Source organism: Excalfactoria chinensis, chromosome Z (assembly GCF_039878825.1).
Source record: "Excalfactoria chinensis isolate bCotChi1 chromosome Z, bCotChi1.hap2, whole genome shotgun sequence".
Taxonomy (NCBI): Eukaryota; Metazoa; Chordata; class Aves; order Galliformes; family Phasianidae; genus Excalfactoria; species Excalfactoria chinensis.
In genome coordinates this window covers 22,681,146-22,702,365 of record NC_092857.1, presented here as the reverse complement: position 1 = coordinate 22,702,365, position 21,220 = coordinate 22,681,146, and the positions used below count along the sequence as shown (strand labels likewise).

General features: G+C 42.3%; 1 protein-coding gene across 4 annotated transcripts in view; it reads left to right on the top strand.

Moving 5' to 3' along the window:
* The window catches only part of IQGAP2 (IQ motif containing GTPase activating protein 2), a 117,747-nt gene that overhangs the window by 17,057 nt on the left and 79,470 nt on the right, over window positions 1–21,220 (top strand). For all 4 annotated transcript variants that reach the window (XM_072359091.1, XM_072359093.1, XM_072359092.1 and 1 more), the window contains exon 2: window positions 3,556–3,655. In XM_072359091.1, coding sequence (XP_072215192.1) covers window positions 3,556–3,655 — 100 coding nt within the window. The remainder of the gene's footprint in view (window positions 1–3,555; window positions 3,656–21,220) is intronic.

Below are 21,220 nucleotides of genomic sequence, written 5' to 3'. Positions count from 1 at the left end.
AAGGGTTATCACTGTCATTACTAAAAGTGTCTGAAGAGTTTATTTGATGTTGTATTGCTGTTGCTCTGAAGCCAGCATGTACTGGAGAGAGAAATTACAAAATGGGTCTTATCAGATGGTGGTGTTGCAAGAGACTTCCAAGCATAAGCAGTATAGGGTCCCCATATTCAGATTGTTTGGAGCTCATTTTCAGCACGTAACCAGATGCTTTGACCTGTCCGGAGAGATGCCTGACATTCTAACCCCTGAGCTGCTGATATAGTACCTCTTCTAGAAGAGATCTTCACTTACTTCTCAGTGTCCACCAGCTACTTGTCCTCTACTCTTGTCCTTTTCCCTCATTGCTGAAAGGCTCTGTAAGCAGAGTGACTTTAGCAGTCCCATACTGTCTGTCACTACCATCATCCACAAAAAAATTTAATGAAGAATTTGAAGTGGGCTAGGTTTGCTCCCTCTGCTGTGTTCTTGTTGAGAATGGGAGGGACCTGCGGATATGTAGTTCTCAGACTAGATTGTATAGATTGTATAGATTGCATTAAAAAGAGCGTAGCCAGCAGGTCAAGGGAGGTGATCCTCCCCCTCTACTCTGCCCTGGTGAGGCCTCATCTGGAATACTGTGTCCAGTTCTGGGCTCCCCAGTACAAAAAAGACAGGGATCTCTTGGAAAGAGTCCAGCGGAGGGCCACAAAGATGGTGAAGGGCCTGGACCATCTCCCCTACGAGGAGAGACTTAGGGAACTGTGTCTGTTTAGCCTTGAGAAAAGAAGGCTGAGAGGGGACTTGATCCAGGTTTATAAATACCTGAGGTGTGGGAGCTATAGTGGCGAGGCTGGTCTCTTTTCAGTAGTGCGTGGGGACAGGACTAGGGGCAATGGGCTGAAACTCCAGCATAGGAAGTTCCGCACGAATGTGCGCAAGAACTTCTTTACGGTGAGGGTGACGGAGCACTGGAACAGGCTGCCCAGGGAGGTGGTGGAGTCTCCTTCTCTGGAGATATTCAAGACCCGCCTGGACGCCTACCTGTGCGACGTGGTGTAGGGAGCCTGCTTTGGCAGGGGGGTTGGACTCGATGATCTCTAGAGGTCCCTTCCAACCCCTATAATTCTGTGATTCTGTGATTCTGTGATTGTAAAGCATTAGAGTTGTTCAGGTAAGTTCCTAGAATGATGTTTATCAAGTGAGTTGTGTGGTTTTTCACTCCCACTTTCAGATAAGCTGCCTGTTATGTTGCTTTGATTGACTGTGACAAGTTGTGTTTGGAGGGCAGAGGTAAATGGTGGGAGCAAGTAAACGTGTGAGCTGAGAGGAACAGGAAATAGAAGCTGCATGTCTTTCAAAAAGGACCAAGGTCAGACTCAATACCAGCTGTCACATCACAGCTAACAGGCCATAACAAGTCAGGGCAATTGGCTGGGTTCCTCTGATGGATGGCAATTGCCATAATCCATGGGGTTTGTATCTCTGGGTCAGCAGTGCTGCCTGAAGACTGATCCCAAAGCTCAGTGGCACAGGTAATGAAGTAGTGTATTAATGCTGATCATGTAGCTCACTGGTACTTTGCCCTTGTCTCATGGAGCCAAGACTCCTGTCCAGCAGAACAGTGACAGGATGTGGGATCAGCCTGTCCTGAGCATGCTGGTGATGTGGACAGCAGAGCTCTACAGCCAGTTTGCCATGCTGAGTGTTTTATGACTTGAGCCTCATGTTTGCCTCCACACCAGTGTTTCAGTTCATAATGAGTGATGACCTGATTACAGTATCTGAGAGCTCTTTTTAGAGCGAGTCATGTTTATTGGAGATATCAGACTTGAAAGAGACTCAGAGCAAGACATTTGTTTTATCAGTTCATGAAACTTCTGTGTAATTAGGAAGAACCATCTTAAAAGCAGAGGAAGATGAGAGATATCAGTGCTTGTGATGATTAAAACTGAAACTACAAAGCTCAAAGCAACTGTGTGATAAATTAACAAATGTATGGTAGCTTCAGTCCAGTGTGGGTGAGTAGTGTCATTTCTTGTGTACTCAGTGTATTCCTGCTTGGCAACGTGTGGGCCCTTGGTGTGCTGAAGCAAAAAGGGTCTGTCCTGGGTGTGGTGTCCATTTGGAGAAGGAAGTTTTTAAAGACACTGCTGCAAAATGAAGTGGAAGTGATTTCACTGTGACTTTTTTTTCATAAACTTCAAATAGATGGGATCACTTGGCATTTTTTTTTCTTTAGGTTCAGCTTTCAGTGTATGTTCAGTCCTGTAAAGCACAGCTTCTTGCTTTATTGTGTTGTCATTTACCCGAATTGCTCATATCAGCTCAGGAAAGCTGATTTAGCTTACTCACTAAATGAGGCAGTTGCACCAGGGAAATGATGAAAACTTGTTTGTGGCTTGCATGATCTGTATGACAGTTCAACTAAAGAAGCGTCAAACAGGGCATTTGGAGAAGAGAGGATCTGTTTTCAATGGAGTATACTTTGTGATGGTCTCAGCTTGTGGGATTCTGCAGAAAGTGTCTGTCCCAGCCCCATTTCTGTTCCCACCCTTTACTTGTACAAGCATGGCTTCAGTTGTGCAGTTTCTCAGAGATGAGATCCTACAAGAAAGCCTCTTCACAAGTCTTGTTTTCCAGCAAGGTCTGCTCTCTTTACTGCTTCACAGACACAGCAGTAGGTCAGTCAGCTCTGCTACAGACCTGAAATTTGTGGTTGGGAAGCATGAGAGAGGATAGGTCAAACTCTTCTGGCAGCCACCAGCACAAGCAGGGTGTCATTTTGGTAACTGGTGTTTGAAGGCTTCCCTCAGCATAAGCCTCATGCATGTCTGAAACTCAGACAGACATCAGTAGTACTGTAGTGACCTTCAGATTAATTGTTGGAAACATTTGAACTTCTGAAAGGATTGAAGTATTGCTCACAGAGGGCCTGTGTTCCCTACAAAGGGGGAGATTGGTCATGGGGTAGTAGTTAATGATCAGGAATGTTTCCAGCTGGAGATGTGCAGAGAGTCTTTCTTAATAGGCTCCTTAATGGGAAGTGATGTTGTTCAGCAGTAAGGAGTATGAATACCACAGCTCCTTCATTTGGTTACAGCCCTTATCACAGGGCCCATCAGTGAGAGGCAGCTCACTCTGTTGCAGGTTAACAGCTTGCTGAAACTGCAGCTGGCTCCCAAGTTTCCCTTGAGGCATATTTGCAGTGCATTATTTCCATCTCTGCTGCTGAAGGGGCAGCTCCTCTACCCAGCGTTCACTTGGGTGGTCCCCAAACTCCTCTGAGTATGTGTGAGCTGAAATTGTCAGCTCCCAGACATAGTTTCACCTGTATGAGAATTCATTCCTGCCCCCAAATCAGGTAGCAGACAAATGTGAGACCTGCTGGGTCTGAGCAAGTGGAACTCGAGGAATTTATCCTCCAAGAGCAAAGGTGGTCTAAATATTTGAGTGCCAAAAAAGACCACTTTCTTGGAGGACGGACTGTCTTAGTTTCTCTTCTTTGCTTAGGCTTTCAGTAACTGTGCTAAACCACTCCTGACTTGTGTGTAATTTGATGTGGGTCTCTGTTTGCAGCTATTGTGGACGATGAAAGGCTTTCAGCGGAGGAAATGGATGAAAGGAGACGTCAGAACATTGCTTATGAGTACCTCTGTCACTTAGAAGAAGCAAAAAGGTAAGTAAATGAAAACATTCTCACGTGCAGCCTTTAAATACAGAAGTTGAGCCATGCTGTGTTCCTGAACACTGTGATACTTAAAACACTTCTTGGGTTAATTTAAGGTTGGAATTTGTAGCATTTTAGCATGAGAAACAAATGCCTTATATGAAAAGCTTCCTTGAAAGAAAGGGTTAAATAGTCGAGAACTTCAGAGTTGCTGTGGTGACCAGCTTCAATGAAAGCAAGAGCTGGGTGTTAAAACCTAGATCTGTGGTTTTACAAGATGCATCAGGCTTGTGTGACAGACTGAGGAAATGCTTATCCTGGCTGCATAGTCCTCCTCCCTTCTTGATGCCAGTGCTTTTGTGGAGTGACTTGAGTTGCTAAGATGGCAGATCATCACTTGTGATCTTACTGGGTTAATGATCTGTATCAGCTGAGCGTTTTAGTGGTGGTGTGTGGCAAGTGCAGGCGGAACAGTAAGATAAGGACTCTGCTCTTCCTTTAGCTCCTCGAACACATAGATCACATTTACTTCTCTGAAGTGGCAGCACTGATCTGCAGGGACGAGGGATTTTATTGCTCCTACACAATTATACCATCACATTCTTCATTCTCTAAACAAATTCAGCAATATTTTTGTAATTACAGGCTGAGAAAGTAAGGTGGAATATCCTTGTGCTTTTGGAGTAGCTCAAACTGTTGCCATTATCATTTGTGAACGTATACTTCATGTTCAGAGGCGGGTCAGAATTTTCTACTGCTGTTGAGCTCCATTGCTCCTGTGGTGCCCTATTGGTAACCATCCCACTTTGTTTTGCATCTACTGATGACATTCTATTCTTAATCTTGAGTTGGATGACTTTCCTAGAAATTCCTGTATGTGAAAGGAAAGCTTTACGTTGACAATTAGAAATACAAGATATAAAACCTGGGAAATATCAGTGTGATGGCTAATCATAGAATCCTTAGAATGGAGCAACCCAGTGTACCTCAGACAGGAATCAAGGACAGAAGAGTGCACTTGGCTTTGAGTCTAGAGTGTTCGCCTCAATCACTGTCTGGCACTGACAGCTGCTTTTTTGCAGCTGTGGGGGCAGCTAGCTGCCATTTAACTTGTCCTACAAGCACTGCTGTAGAAGTCAGCCTTTCTTTTCTTCCTATTCATTGTATTGTCCCATTTGCTTTGGCAATTGTTACCTCCTTTGCTTTTTCTTCCTCTTTTTATGAAGGGTGTTTTCCCTGTTTGCATGTATAAGCTGACAGTCCTCTCTGGCAGCGGTATGACACTGGCCCTGCTCTGCGCACTCCCATTGCCTCTACTGTGCAGTTGCAGGAGATTGCCTCTGGTCAGCTGAGTCAGCTGGCTACACAGGCAGGAAATCTGCAGCTCTTTTGCTGAGTTAGTTTTCTAGTGGTTTAGTGAGCTGAATAGTCTGATCAAGGGGTCACAGCAGAATCAATGCTAGCAAGAGGAAGGGGATGGGGTGAGCAGGGCTCCACCTGGCATGCTAAGAGGAGGATCATCTCCATTGCTTCAGGAAACCTCACTCTGAATCAAGCTTTGATTTTTATTCAAGGTTCCTCCCCTACTTATTGCAACTACACATTCTACTGGCTTCTGACAAGATGGGAATAACAAGAAATCAAAGCAACCCTTGAAACTTCATGAGCAAATGCGATATTGTTTTTACAGTTAGTGAACTCAATTAGCATCTGCTCACCCCCCTCCTATTTCTTTCATTTACTTTCACAGGGATTTGTGTCACAAGTGATATTTTAAGCATTACATAGTTTTGCTCACTGGTGACAGGGCTCACATCAAACACTTAGCTAGAAACTCCAGGGCTGTTAGGTGCCCAGAAGCATTTCCGGATCTCAAGTCTTGGAATGTTAATGTTAATTGCCAGTGCTACTGTGTGGGTTATGTATGAACGCTGCAGTGTAGGAGACTTTGTGCTTCTCTGGCAGTACTGCTGAGGGGAAATGTCACAGGTTGAGTGAGTGCAGTAGCACTGTGCTTCTGGGTGCCCTTCTGCACATGGTGATGAGCTGGCAGGAAGACCAACTTATTTTAAATGATCAAGAGAAGGAACTGCTCACTGTCAGTGGTTTGAGTTTGTTTACAACACAGGGTGATGGTTGCTCTGGCAAGGAAGAGCATGGGATTGCCTGGGGGGCGGGGGGGAGGGTGATGCTGGTGGTGATGGAGGCTTGGGGATGCTGTTAAATGAGTAGTATGGCCTTTGAGGAAGTGAGAGTGTGGGAAACTTATCCCTTTACTGTCAGCTTCTGAGAGATAATTTAGTTGCATCAGGATTCTTTGCCCTCGAAGGGGCTGTCACTAGTGTGGAAACACGCTAGCAAAAGTCTGTATGAAAACTAGGGGAAATGAGCAGGAATGTTTGCATCTTAAAGCTATGAAGTTCCTGTCCCTTCTCACCTGTAGAGTGAGTAATGTGAGTTGGGATGATCTGGGAGCAGCTTGAGGTGGGTAAGGTGCTCAGTTAGTGACAGTGCAAGAGTGAAACACACTGATAATGTAGCCTTTCTACTCCAGTAAGTGTAGCATCCTCCTTGTAACAACAGAGCCTGAAAAAGACCCAGCAGTGCTGGAAAGCAGCATAACCTCAGAGAGTAGCAGAGCCAAAATTCAAGCTACGGTAAAATGGGACTGACCCACGCTAGAAGGCTTGGGTGCTGGCTGCCTTGTCAGGATAAGGGTTTGTGTGCTTCAGGTACAACTCAAGCAAGTGGAGCAGCAGCTGCAGATTCCCCCAAGGCTGCTGGCAGGGAAGGGGCTTTTAGGGTGGTGCTTTCAACCCTGGACTGTGAGACTGCATGGAGCTGCAACCATTGCCCTCCTGGGTGAAACATGGGAGAGAGAATTGCATCTCTGATACTTGATGTCTATCTCCAGTTACAAGCTTTTCTTTTTCTTTCTTTCATTTTTTTTTTATTTTTTTATTTTATTTTATTTTTTTTTTTCCCTTTGTCTCCTATAAAACTGAAAAGGAGAGGCAACTTCTAGTATTCGTGGGTCTATAGATAGCAATGACAACTGAAAATAATAAGCAGGGTATTTTTTTCATTCACTTGGTAGCTGCGGAAACAGGTGAGCGGCAGTTTGCAAGCAATTCATTTTGACCCATAATGTAAAGGAATGAATACAGAAATAATAGTTAGCGGAGGATTGGGGCAAAACATGGATTTATGTACTGTAATACATAAAGAGAGCTATGCTCTCTGGCAGTATTTGTAACCAAAATATTGTTTTATAGTAAAATTTCAAAATGCCAAAGTTAATTAAAATGATGGATTTATAATTTCAGCTGCTTTCTAGACCTCTGCACACTCACTTTAACTGACTTTAATAAAAACTATCTCAGTTTAACATGAAACAAGAATTCTGCTGCTGGTGTTCTGCAAACAGTACCTTCTGTTCTAGGCACAATCTCTGCTATAAGTATACAACATAGGAAATTGTTTTTTGAACACAATGAGTAGGTTTGTAGTACCTGTAGAGATCAGTAATGGGTGTTGTATTTCATACTGGGGATAAAAAAAAACATTTTGTCCTTTTAGACTGTTGGTTCTTTTCTGCCTAAAATCACACATCTGAGGACAAATAATGGCTTTCATTGTTCATGTGTAACTGGGTTTATTACTTTTGTCTTTAAGGAAAATTTATTGCTTACTGAAGACATAAAGGGCAAATGAACGGTCTCCAGTGTCTTTAAACTCCTGAAATGAATAAAACCAAGAATAAGGATTTTCTTCCTTCGAGCGATGTAAACATGGATGCTTAGAACAGAGTCTCACCAGTAATTACATGAATACCTTTGCAGTATCATTTAGGAATTTTTTTCCTTTAAAAGATAAAGATAGGGGATGAGTAACAGCTATGCTGCACACTGTTGCCATATTGGATAAGACAGATTCTAACAGATAAAACTTGCTACAAAATCCTCCTTTCCAAAGATTATCTCAGATTTTGCCTCAAGTTTGGCTTTTGCTGTTGCTTGTCTCTGTGCAGTTATGCATTTACCTGTCTGTGAATGAGAGTATGGGTCTGAGGGTTTTTAAGCTGTGATTGAAGCTTTGGCAATAATACAAGCTGAGTTTACAGTAAAACTGTTGTGGCTGATGAGGGTTATTATCATCCATAATTAAGCAAATGCTCTTTTCCTTGGCTTCTTGGAAATTATAACTGCTAGTGCTATGCTTGAATTTGCACTATGGAATACCTCATCTTACTCATCTTGCCTCTCTGCATCAAATTGAACAGTTTTACAGTATCTACTGTAATTTTGTAATCATACCTGCCAGCATTTCTTCTTCACTTTTTTTACTTATCCATTTGTCATGAGGAGGACTCATGTGAAACACTAAAATGAATGGATGGGGAAGCAGAACTATTGCGGGAGTACCTTCTGAGAAATCTGGAAATGGAATTGGAGAAGAATGAGGATTTATTTTTACAATAGGAAATCAAATCATCCATTTTAGACTTCAAAACCTGCCCCCCATCATTGCAGTAGGTTTTATTAAATTGGTTTACAATGGCTATTTGCAGTATTGGTCACTGATGAGATCACAGTTGGAAGCTGTTGTGAGAAAATGCACATGCAGTTTAATATGCTTAAAAGGTCAAGCCCTGAAGCACTTAACTGGTTCAGCTAAAGCTTACAGTTCTGTGGTACCATTATGCCACAGAAAAGTCTGGGTGTGCCATTTTTCAGGATGGAGGTATAGTGGGTGTTTGCTTTGGAGCCCACCCTGGAGAAACTGTATGAAGGCTTGGCACAAAAAGAGGGCTGGCCAGGCTGCCTGCTGCTATTTCTTTATGTTTAGGCAGTAGTACCTGTGCAGCCCTGGGAGCTCATGGGTGAATCAGTGCAATTCAGATGCTTTGTTTTCAGTCTCTTTCATGCTACTAAAGGTCTTTAAAGTGTTGTGCTTAGAGACAAATGTGTAAATTGTAATAAGTCTGTATGACTAGCTGACTACAAACAGCAAATGTTAAGATACCTCCTGGTAACCCAGTCTGTGTTGTCATAAACCATTCTTCACACAGTAGCAGCCATTGATATCTGGTATATTATGAACTTTGGGTTCTCTCTCCCCTCTCTCTGCCTTGTGTCTAATAGAGCAGCAAGCATCAGCTCTGTGAAGGCCAAATGTTTGGAAGTGTGATGCTTCATGAAATTAAATTCTTGGAAGAATCCTATCTAGCCGTATAGGTAGTGATATACCTGTCTGTGAAACAGCTCATTCCTCAGAGTTACTGATCAGGAAGCATACTTCTCACCTAGCAGATTGCAGGCTACTGTGTTCAGTATATTTTTGTTCCAGATAGTCATGCAACTGGCAGTTTTCACTTGCAAGTGTCAGTGGTATCAATCCATCCAAATAATTGCTTGGATAGCAATATTTGCATATGAAAAGTCTTACTACTAAGATCTGAAGGAGGGGAAAACCTTTGTGCTGCTATGAGAGAACTCCTGTTTCTGTACAGCATGTATTGACCTGCTCATTGGGATGTTGAGGTAATTCCTGCATGTTATGGGTCACTGCTCTGTCTGTATAGTTGTCAGATAATGCTGCTGAGTAATGATGGATGTGACCTTTGTTTTTTTTGGACAGTATGCTCTATAGCACTTAACCTACAACATGCATTGAAGCAATCGTGCAGTCATTTCAGAACCAGCTCTTTCCTAAAGCTTTCCTTTTGTTTTAGGCTGTACCCTCTTGTAAAAAGAAGCTTTTGTTTTTAATAGAGAAGTGAACAGTTTGAAGTTAGCTCTGGGCTAACACCCGCATACTGGTGCAGTTTTAAGATCAGCTTCACCACGATAGCACATGGAACTTCCATTTCTTCTTTACTTCCTCTGTTGCAGTGTAGATTGTCTGTGGAGAGATTCAGAAGCAAACTTGCCTTTATGCTCCACCCATGAGCCTAGCTGCCTGTCAGATCAGATGGCCTTGTTCTGCACCCTGTGTGTTCCTAGTTAATATTAATGTAACCTGAGGGGGCCTCATTAAGGTATCAGTAGTAGCTGAATCATCGGGGCACTGTGGGCAGCTTACCAAGGAATAGGGAAGCAGGCTGCAGGAGGATGTTGAAATGGGGTTCCCTGCATGTCACCAGCCAGAACTTCCACATCTGTCCTGTTGGCTATGGCAAAGGAAAGCTTAGGGCTCAGCTGTGCAGTGTGGAGTAGATTTGTCTTGCTCAAGGCAATCCTCTGAAGTTACTGTTGGAAAGAACCTCTGACAGCAGCTTTGCAGGTGGAAAGATACTGATTCATCTTTTGGTCTGTTTGGAAGATTTAACTGTTCCTGTAAAACTTCGGGTAGTCCTACACTGTTTGCTGAGTAAGTTTTGTGCTGTTCCTACACATCTGACAGCCGGCGAGGCTTTTGAAACCTGGCATGTTAATGATGGAATAAATCACAGTGCGAAATCACAGCATGAGTGCTGGGTGTGCAGGCTTCTGTTTGAGGCCAAATAAAACCCTCAAGTTCTTGTCACCATGTTTAGGTTAGGGCTGTGAAAACAGTCATTGGTGCTTCACTTTTTGCTTGATTTTTTTTTTTTTCCTTCTTCCTGTTGTTCGTGCACTTTGTCATGCAGCATGGGGGAGGTTTCAGGGTAATTTCTTCTATCCCACATCTAACACTGATGGGAAAAGATTCTATAAGCCAAGAATTTATTTGGAAAATTTAAGTGATATATTTGCTTTTTCAGCCAAGTTCAGTGACTTGCATGTTTTCTTGAGATAGTTCAACTTAATTAAACTTACTTAACTGCATGTGCAAAGGAGTGCTTTCTTTAAAGCCCAAACAAAAAGTATTCTTTGCCAAGGCTCTTGTTTTGCATGAGTTAATAGGGGGATTTCTTAAAGACCAGTGTAGATGAGAAAATAATCAATGAAGGTATATGTTTCTATTCATGAAGAAGTAGATAATGGACCAAAATATCCATGCACTAGCCACAGAATAAAGAAGGAAGATAGCAGTTGTCTTCCTAATAGCATCAATACATGTCCCTGGTCACTTTCACTTGGTTGCCTGGCTTTTACTACATATTTTGCATCCTTCTTGATGATTAAAGCCTAAAATTGATTTCAGAAACAGAGACAAAATGTCATGAGGTTTTGAAGCTAGGGAAGGGGCAGGAAATTAATAGGGTTGATATCCTAGGAAGGATTTCACACAGCTTCACTTGCTGTAAGTCCTAGGCAGGTCCAGGCTCAGAAGCAGCCTTCCATTAGTTGCCAGCTTGAACAGGAAAATCTTGCAGGTTTTCATTTTGAATCAAAGAGAAGTGTTGACAAGTGAATTATCAGTGTGCATTTGTTCTGGCAGGATGATGTTTAACTGCACGTGTAACTTCCCAGGTACTCAGAGGACAAATATGTAGCCTGCCCTGGGAAGAAAGATCATAGGCTTGCAATTGTTAATATGTATTATAAAGGTTTGAGGTGCAGAAATGGACTGCTCATATTGCATTATGTGGCAGTAGAAATGAGAGCCTGGATTTGATTCTGGTTCTGATTGCTCCCACCTGGGTTGTTAAGCCTTTTGGTTACTGGTGCTTTTTGCCCCTCAAGGAAAATGATAATTCTAGTCTGACAGCTTGAACTCTTCTGCCATCTATTGCATGTTATCTATTCCTAAAATTTGATCATTGCCAAAGAGATATGTGGCATTATAAAGTTAGATGTAGTAAATAAAGGTGTAAAATGAGCTCTGTGATGAAATTTACCTTTATAGCAGTACTTTTCAACACCTCTCATTCCGCATCTAAACATTTGCCTCTCATAGTGGCAGAAGCAGAATTCATACATGAAGGTGTTAGAGTTGCAGCTGTACTCAGGCACCTCTGCTGTGCAGAGATTGTGCTGTTATGGCATGGATAAGCCCAGGACACTGATGTGTTCACTTTGCAGTAGTCAGCAACAGGGAGAAGCAGTGGAAGTGGTGTCCTTTGGGGTCAGTACTGACACTGATGTTCTGTATCTTCATCAGTGACATCCTCAGTAGCATTGAGTGTGTCCTTAGCAAGGTGCCAAGCCGTGTGGTGTGGCTGACCCTCTTGTGGGTTGGGATGCCCTGATTCTAAGAGTAAGAAGGGAAAGGAGTGGTGCACTGGAGTGATGGAAAACCTACCACAGGCTGCCTTTCTCCTGTCTCCTTTGAAGGTGGGCTTTGCCCAAAGGACTCACCATGGATCCTATAGAAAGCATTGAATGTATACTAAGTTACAATCTGTAGTAAGGGAGTGCCTTTAAAGCCTAAGTTCCTCTAGACTGAGTAAATAACAAGATACACATCAAACATCTACAGGTTGTGCCAAGTTTCTTTTCTCTGGTAGAGAAAGAAAGCTCTGAAATACGCTGGAATTGGTGAGTGTTTTGAGTTGAGCTGCCTTCCCTTCCTGAGAACTTCCCAACCGCAGATTGCATTACCTCTCTTACCATAGCCACAGGAAAGCACAGAACATTTCACTTGAATGTGTCTGCCTTTATGCAATGTGTATGTAGCCATGTGGGATTTGCTTTGCAGTGTATTTGGTGGAGTGCCAGATCCTTGTCTCAGCTGTGCTGCTTGGAACAGAGTTCAAGGGGGTTCGTGACTGGAGCTGGGTTTTAGGACTTCCCTGTTCTGTGGATGCTCATCAGAAAACAGGATCAATCAACTTGATGCACCCATTAACTGAGCTGTGCTTTCTCATAGCTGTTTTCTAAAGCAAAAATCAAAACTTTGCATTATGCTGATCACAGTCTTGGGATGGGGAAAACATTTTCTGATTAAGCATCAATGGCTGTGAAAGGTCTACATGCAGATTTTTGCTTTTAGAATGTTTTTTTGGTTTTTCCGTTCTTCCTGTTTTCCACCCTAAGACAGCCAAACTAACTTTGTGGTTAGCTTAATGTGAACAGCTAGAAACATCGTAGCCACTATCATCCTTTAGGAGGATTTACATTTTAGTTGGAGTCTTGGGAAACAGGAGAGTAAATTACTGGATGATATTGGCATATCTCTGTATTCAGTTCATGAAGGTGGCAGATACTTCTTAACATTCTTGCTGCTTTCTGTCCCCCAGACAGAGACCTTGGCCTGCTGCTAAATAAATATATTTATGTTGCGATTTCAATTTCAACATTTTCTCCACTTCCTCAAGGCTAAAATGGTATCACATGATGGTTGCTGACATGTTATTCAGTCTAATGAGAAGTAATAGGAGAGAATGCACTTTTAAAGTAGGAATTTGTTCCAGGTGGTATTATCTACAACAGGGCTTTTACATTCTTATGGTATAAAGGAGAAACAGGAAGTGCAGAATTCTTGGTCTTCTAACATCTAGTGTCCATTCTAAAAGTTACGTTTGGTCAGAGGGCTATTGCTAGGTATGACATCATCTGCCTGAGTCCTTAGTGCCTGGGACCAGTAGGAGCCAACTTGCTGTGTTTATTGGCTTAGGTTGCAGCAGTGTTTTGAATGGCAGCAGGAATTACTTCATTTCTTATGACAACATGTCAAAGAGTAGATTTCTTTTAGATCTCTGAGTATATCTAAGAAAAAAAATTAAACATCTTTGTTCCAGTGTAAAAAAGACTAGCAAAGCAGGGGTAACTGGAGTGTGTAACAGGACAGACCTTTAATAACATGAGATGTCCAGGAAGAAGCAAGAGGCGGCAGCTGCTGCTGAATTGTGACCTCTGGAATCTGTGAAGTGCTGCTGAAGCACTGGGTATTCACAAGGGTCATTAGAGCTGTTGTTTATATTGGTTCTGCTTTCTAAAATCAAGGCCAAAATCTGTATACTGGCAAAAGACTATTTGATGCAATTTGTGTTTGTTTTTTTCTGTACTACAGACACATTTGGATCAGTTCTTTTCTAAATAAAGACTTTTCCTTTCTTATTTGTCATTAAATTTCAAAACCTGTGGTCAGACTTTGTTGTTGCTTCACAAACTCTCTAAAAACATAAATACCTTAATTGCAGTGCTGAATCTCATTAATTCTGTAGTTCTGGCAAGTTCACAGATGAAACACCTATCCAGTACTTCCAGCCAATGTCCATGTGTTGAAAAGAAGCCCGTTTTCTCAAGGCAGAGTTCAGAAGGCTCTCTGGATATTCTGTTTCTGTGCTGTCTGTGAACTGAGTGACACTGGAGCAATTGGATCTTCTGTGAAGATCCTGCTTAGCTGGTACTTTGGTAACACGATTAGATTAATAATTAATGATTTGTGTGCTCTGTGGCCTCTCCTGTAACTCAAGATATGAGAAGGGTGGCTCTTATTAAAAATTTGCATGCCTGCAGCATTAAAAAGGCTTATATAGTTCAGCAGCAAGAAAAAATGTAAAACAAGGAAGTGCAGGATGTACTCTGGGTCTTCAACTTTCTCTTACTTATGGCCATAGCTGGGAGCATCTGAGTGTTTTCAGTGAAGATCAAGTGTCTTCTAGCACCTCTACTCTTATTCTTGCTGCCCTACAAATGTTGAAAATAAAACTGATATGAAAGGGGCTTTCTCATCTTCCAGAAAACTTTTAAGAAGAGTACAATAAATAGCCCCCTTTTAAACAGGAGAGTATAAAACTACAGTAAACATTAAATTAGCTTAAACCAAATGCCGTGTGCTTTTGGTGGGCATGAGGAGGTTTAGTTCTTTGGATAAAAGAAGTAAACAAAGATAGGGGGGAGAGGAGACTGAACTCTTGGCTGAAGTGCTAACAGGATGCTGAAGGAATTACTTCCTTATATTGGCTTTAGGTCTTCCACTTCTCAGTTTCATTTGGAAACTGAACAAAGTTCCTGACCTTTCTCTGCTACTTATTTTTATTTTCTTTTAGTTATCTTTTAGTTTCAAGTTTCAGACTTCGGAAGGCTGCCTTTAGAGTGGTAGGAAAGAGCAACAGAACATGTAGTACAAGTCATGTCACACAAAGCAGCTGAGTGTGCCAGTATCAGGATAACACTTAACTTATGTATTTCTCTCAGCAGATGGATGTGGTAGACATTAAAATGTATGGGAGATGCGTTGTCAGCCATTTCAGGCATCCCAGACTGCCTACTTGGCTGGGAAGACTCAGCACTGGGTGGGATGGGGGATGTGTAGGTACCAGTCCCACAGGCTAAGCACAGTGGCTGTCATTATGGGGTGGGTATCATGCTCTCCTCCCTCCTGCCCCCACCCAATGGCCAGAACACTTCAGAGGACTTTTGTTAAATGCCTCTAACAGTTCAAAGCCACATAGTTTTCTATCCTTGCTTTTCCAGGGGAGTGTGTGGTATGGATGGAGCAGATATCTGGTGGTGAGGCTGGGGCTGATCACAGCAGAATGGGGAGGGAGGTGTACCCTGGGGTGTCTTTCTGCTGCAGAAGAACATCCATTAAGATGGGCTGAGCAAGGTATTTGGAATGGGGATACCTGAATGCATTAGTTGATCTATAGGTGTCCTCATATCTGGCACAAGACATTCAGAGATCTATGCGTCACTTTTGCAAGTAACCATATGTTGAGTGTAAAATGGCTGTCACCTTGAAGTGAGTCCTTTCACAGGGCTGCCTACTAGAAATATTCTGTCCGGGGAGCATTAGAGCATGCAAGCGAAACAAGAAAACAGCATTGTTTAGGAGTACAGCTTTGGTAATGTCTGATAAAGCACTTTCTAAAATAACAGTTGTTAGAGCTTTTGCACAATGCTGCTTTTATCCACGTCTGACATTTAAATGTTGAAATACTATTGAGTCAGTGTTGCAGAATGTTTTTGTGATGACCGTATTACTCTGAGGAGTCTGATCAAGGAGCCAAAGAGCTGAATAACCTCAGGCACTTTTCTCCTGCTGCATCATCTGTTGGAAAGTTTCTCTCAAGGCACATATTCAGAAATTGTGATGAAGTACTCTGACATAGTGCGTCCTGGAAAGTAGCTTAATGAGTTTAAAGTGCAATCCTGACTTGAATAGAGGTCGTGTCTTAAGAGTCAAAAGTGCTTGAGCTGGTGATGAAAATGAGCCTTTGTTGTAATTCACTGCTGCTAGCCATGCTGGCTTACAGTGTTCTCTGTGAACTGTATTCAATTATTTTAAAGGTAAGACTCCTAACTAGAGCTCACTAAATTATTGTGACGTAAACCTGCTGAACAATTAAAGACTTGTGACTTGATCTGCAGAAATTTTTAAACAGCTGCAAATAATAGATGAGAGAGGTGGAGCCCTGTGGTGGATATTCAAGGCTGGAGACTGGAAGAAGTGTTTTGAATTATAAACTTGGAATACCTGCACAGAAGTCACAGATGGACTCCTGCCACTTCTGTGAGTGAAGCTGTGTGAGAACCACTCAGTGGGTGCTTTGTAGCAAACCTGACCAGTTCCTCCACTCTGGGAAAGTGCTGCGGTGTGTGAGAGGGGATTGATGGCTTTGTTCTGTTTGACTTGCTCATGTGTTCAGCAGGCTTGACAGTTTTCCATGGTGTTCACTGTAAGGAAACATGCACCCATGTCTCTAAGGATGTCATTAATAGCCTTTTTCCTAAAACTTAACGAATGCAATCTCTAAGGCTCAGCAGTCTGCATGTTCATCCCTGTGCCTGTCCTGTCAGCAGCAACAGCTCCACTCATCTGGATGGAAGGAATTGCAGCCAGCAAATCTTTGCGCTTGATTCTGTGCGTTAACATGCTTTCAAGAGTAGGGACCTGATGCCAGTGGCTGAAGTATTGTGATGTTTTCTCTGCCATTTATTCTTCCTATTCCTTTAAGATGTGAACAATTAGAAAAGCATTTAATAAATGTGGTGTCACACCTAAACGCAAATATAAATCAGGAGAGCACAAGATTCTGACTTACGTGTTGCTTAAATCTGATTTTTCAAAAAAGCACTTTCCATGCTTTTTCAAAGTACTTGAGAAAATACTGTGTTCCAGATACCCTATCTGGCAGGGGTTGTGTAGTGCTGTGAACTCTGGGTGACCTATTTGAATAGATTAGGGATGAATACAGTGAATATCCTGTCTCAGTATCTATAAAAGACACTGCACTGTAAGGATGGTGTTTTGTAATGCACATGGCTTTCTGCTGTGCAGGCGGAGAATGAAAATGTTTGAACACTGTGCAGGGCAGATGGTTAACTGCTGTCATTGTGAGTGTCAAAGTACAAGCTTTAGAGAAGGAAATAGCAATATTTGGGATGAATGTATTTAGGTTAAAAGAAATGAATGGAAGAATGTCAGATGTTCCCTCTGATAACATTGCATCCAAATGGTTTTATCAACAGTAAAGGAGGGAAAAAGGTAAGTGCTCTGTTCTGGCTGTAAGCCTTGATCTGGTGGGGAACACAGACATGTTTGTTCCACTGGCACACTGAAGGTGGGGACAGGATGTATCTTAGAGGCTGCAGTTTGGAGGCTCATGATTCTGAAGCAAGTTTCTCACTGCCCCTCTGTCCCTATGTTTGGAGTACATTTTAAGTAATTCTGCTGTCATAAATGGCTCTTTTGGCAGGAATTAGACCGAGATGAAAAACTTAGAGTGAGCTGGAAGGAGAGGAAACATGTAAAGAGTGGAGGCAAATGTGGCTTGAAGGTGGGAACCTGTGAGTGAATGGTATATAGGGCTGGGAACCCATGAGTGCATGGTGTAGGGCTGATCTAAGCAGAAGAGCAGCTCCAGACAATTCTGCAGATAGCTTTCAGGAGGCCTGTCCCAGCATGGTCATGGTTAAGTCGTCCGAGAAGCCAGAAAAGCTGAGAAGGAAGGGTTGGGGGCCTTTTTGGAAGAGGAGAAAAGCTGCCATAGAGGGCAAAAAATAAGTGTTGTTCCCTTTTTTCCTTAAAAAGGAAAGGGTGGGGTGAGGAACAGACAAGCATGAGGCTGTACTACTGAGCAGACAGAAAGAGTTATTAAGTTTCACCCCACTGAATATCACCCTTTTGCTCATCTGGCCTGGCTGGATGTACCATGACAGCAGTAGGTGAAAGTGGCAGGTGGTAATGTAGCGTGGTGAGCAGCATCTAGAACAGTGGTCTTTCTCTGTCTCCTAGCATACAGTCTTAAATGAACTTTGTTTAACTTCTGGGTAGAAAATATTTTATGTAATGTTATAAACAGCAATAAATCAGTCTCGGTTGGGGGAAAAAAAAAAAAAAGTTCTTTGTGAACTGCACCAATACAGAATTTCAAAAATCAAACATTTCTCCTCCTTCAGAACAAGTGCTAACGAGCCTTCACTTCTGTAGAGATAAGAAGGGCATTGTTCTGCTCTATCCAAATGTTGAGTTCTAAACTTTGTCTACTCATGTTGTAAACAGTGATTTGCATCTAGTGATGAATTACTGAAGCACACTGTGTTCCTTGCTTTATAAAAGTAGTCTAGATGTACTTTTAATTATCAGCATTTGTTCTAGCTAAGTAGTTGTTAGAGCATAATAGCTATGTGCTTGTCACAGAACTTAGTTACAATGAAGGGAACAGGGCCTGCTGACCCTTTGCAGTGTCTGTCTTCTACCTCTTGGGGTGCAGTGAGACCTGTTAGCCACTGGCCTCTAGGTTAAACAACTTCTGAACATGTCAGATCAAACTGTTCCTATATCCAAGATATTTGACAATCAAATGACAGTTTACTGGAATAAGTATGACTGAAAGGCATGGTGTCAATATACTTAATGAAAATGTTTTCTGGTAGCATTTCTTTTTTTGAAGGAGCATGTTATAGACAAGACTTTAATAGCCAAGACATTAAAAGTAAAGAAAGAATTAACCAAAATAAACCTTGAAAGACTAAGAGTTGCATTGTTTACTGAAGCACAGTTAAAAAGATATCAAAACAAGGAAGCTGGGGAATGGAGAGAGAAGACAGTCACAAGGAGTTATCAAACTGCAGGATTATTCGTGGGATGAATGGAATCTGCTTTCACCATTGTTTTGTACTGTCGGGGTAGTCTGTGACCATGAAATGTCCAGAAAAAATGGACAGATGAAGCCCTTGGATGTTCTCTCTGGGTCAGCTGTTCACGGTCACTCTCTGCTTCCCTCTTAACTTTGAATTTGCTCCTGACTCACTATTTGTCATTTCTGAGAAACAAACATAGAACGTAAGTTCCATTTCTTGTCCTGTGGCTTTTCTTTTCCCGTACTTTGCTCTAGGATGAAAACTTAAGCAGTTGGCTTTCTGCAGATTCATCTTCTGCTAACTTAAGCAATACTTCCTGGGTAAAACATAGGAAGTTTGTGCCTTCTTTCACATTATGGCAGTTATGCTTAACTTTGAGAAGCAGAAATGCAATTTGTGCAGGAATACTAAGCATTTCTTCATGCTTTTCCATATACTTTATTTTTCTATGGTTTCCTTGTTTAGGGAATCCTAATATATGAGAGCTCTGTTCCTCAATTCCAGCTACTGATCCAGTTTTCGGCTCCTGTAAGCACAGTATTGGCTGCTGTAACTTTACCTTAAGGACTTTTCCTAGCTGTTGTCTTTTCTGTCTACCAGAAGGTGATATGCTAGATATCAAGAAAGCTGCAAGTCTTTGACTATTCAGGTAGCTAAGGCAGTATATAAAAAGATGCTAGCCATCAGCAAGAAAAGAATTGAGATGTAATCAGGGAAATGTTCAGTTAAGTACATCCTTACCTTTGAGTCCCAAGGATGGAGGGAGAGGGAGATCTTCTGTTTTCCAGAGGGGCTTACTCTCAGATCAGTTCTAAGCCTGACTGCGATGTTTTGGGTGGCTTGTTTTTGTTGTTTGGGGTTGTTGGATTTTTTGTTTTGGATTGGTTTTGAGGGGTGGGTAGGAGGGGGATTAAGCAAACTTCAGAAGTTCTATAGCTCCTGTTTTGTCTCATCAGTGGCTTAAGGTCTTTTTCTGGCTCCCCTCCTATAGTTCTCTGTTACAGCCAATGCCCTTATTTCCCCACTGTTGCACCTCCTTCAACCTTTGCTTTTGCAAGGGTTAAGAGTGTTGCTGTCAGTATGTACTGATGTGTCCTGCTTTGTCTCAAAAAGGCTCAGGTCTGGGGTCTTTCTGTATGCTGAACCTGAGGAGCAAAAGTGATCAGAATCAAAGTTATTTCCCCAATTTTGTAAGTGACATAAATGCTGCAGCAGTCGTGCATGCCCAGAGGGAGTTGCTGGGAGCTTTTAACTTACCTTGCCTTCTTATTTTAAGCTTCTTGCAATAATGAAGAACAGTAACTATATATTTTAATGAGATCTTAAATTCTAGGCAAGTTCATTCCACCAGGTCAAACTTCTTGTTTGCAAGCGAGGGAAGTCTGCCAATACACGGCACTTGAAAGGGATCATTGTGCAATATGTGTCCTTTAAAGCCATCCTGCCCTATAACAGTGTGCTGTCAAATGCAGAACACCGGTTTTCACTTTGGAACAACCGTAATGACACGGAAAACCGATCTGCATCTCTTGATTCTCACTGCACAGCCTAATGTTAAGAAGGGCTCTGAAAAGGTGTACAGCTTGTCAAAATAAGCCATCTAGAAACTGAGTTTATCACTCATAGCCTTACACCTTGGTGTAGTCTATTTTTGCACCAGGCTTTTTTCATGCAAATCGCCCTTGGTGCGGGCTAAGCCTCCCTAACATGAATAGCTTTCCTTCCCTTTCAGGCAGTTGTGATGTAAGCTGGGAGAAATTTTCCTCTTCTGGGCTCCCCATTGGGAGATGCACAGTGGAAGCTCCTGGGGAAGAGAGCAGTAACTACAGCCCAGCGTTAGCCAGGTGCCGTGCTCCTTGCTGCTGGCCTTGGTTAACCCAAGAAAAGAGAATCCATTTGGCATCAGTGAAGTTGTTTGCTGTTTTGTGCATGGTGCTTAATTCTGCCGTAGTGGCAGCAAGGTATTCTGGCAAGGAAAAGACTAAGATGAAGGAGTAAACTATATGTGGGCCTCCTTGTAGCAGTTGTGTATGCTAGGCTTAATTTCTGTTTGCACAACTCCTTTTCCCAGTTCCTGCTGATGGCAGTTTTGTGAGGAGGGGTAAAAAAAAGAAATCTGTTGCCAGATATTGCTTGAATTTATTTTTAGCTACGAAGTCACCCTGAAATGCAAATCCAGAGTCATGCTTTTTGCTCTCTGGGGCTTCTTTATATCTGTCCTGTAGAGTATTAATTCCTGCTGTATCTTTTGGTCCTGCTGTGGGTAGCAGAAGGGAGGCTTTATTGAAGACTGAGGGTTGTTGTTTTTTCTCCCCAATTGCAGTACTGTAAGATAGAAACACCAGATACTTCTGCTGATGCTTTCCTATGATCCTTAAAGTGTGATTTGCTAGCAACCAGATGTTGGTCATTGCTAATCATCATCCTGTAAGTTTCAGGCAATGAAGCAACAGTTGCCTTTTATCCTTGAATTTGGAAGCTATTGTGATTCACTAGGTATTTCTGTTGAGCACTTGATGTAGGAGCAGTGTGATACACCCACTGAGATGGGCAGTGAAGAAGCAGGGTTTCTTGCAGCTTTCCTGGCACCTAGAATTTGAGTTAGTATTAAACATCTCTAGGTTGCTGTCCCATCTGAATCTGCCCCTGACCACACAAACCCATCACTACCTTG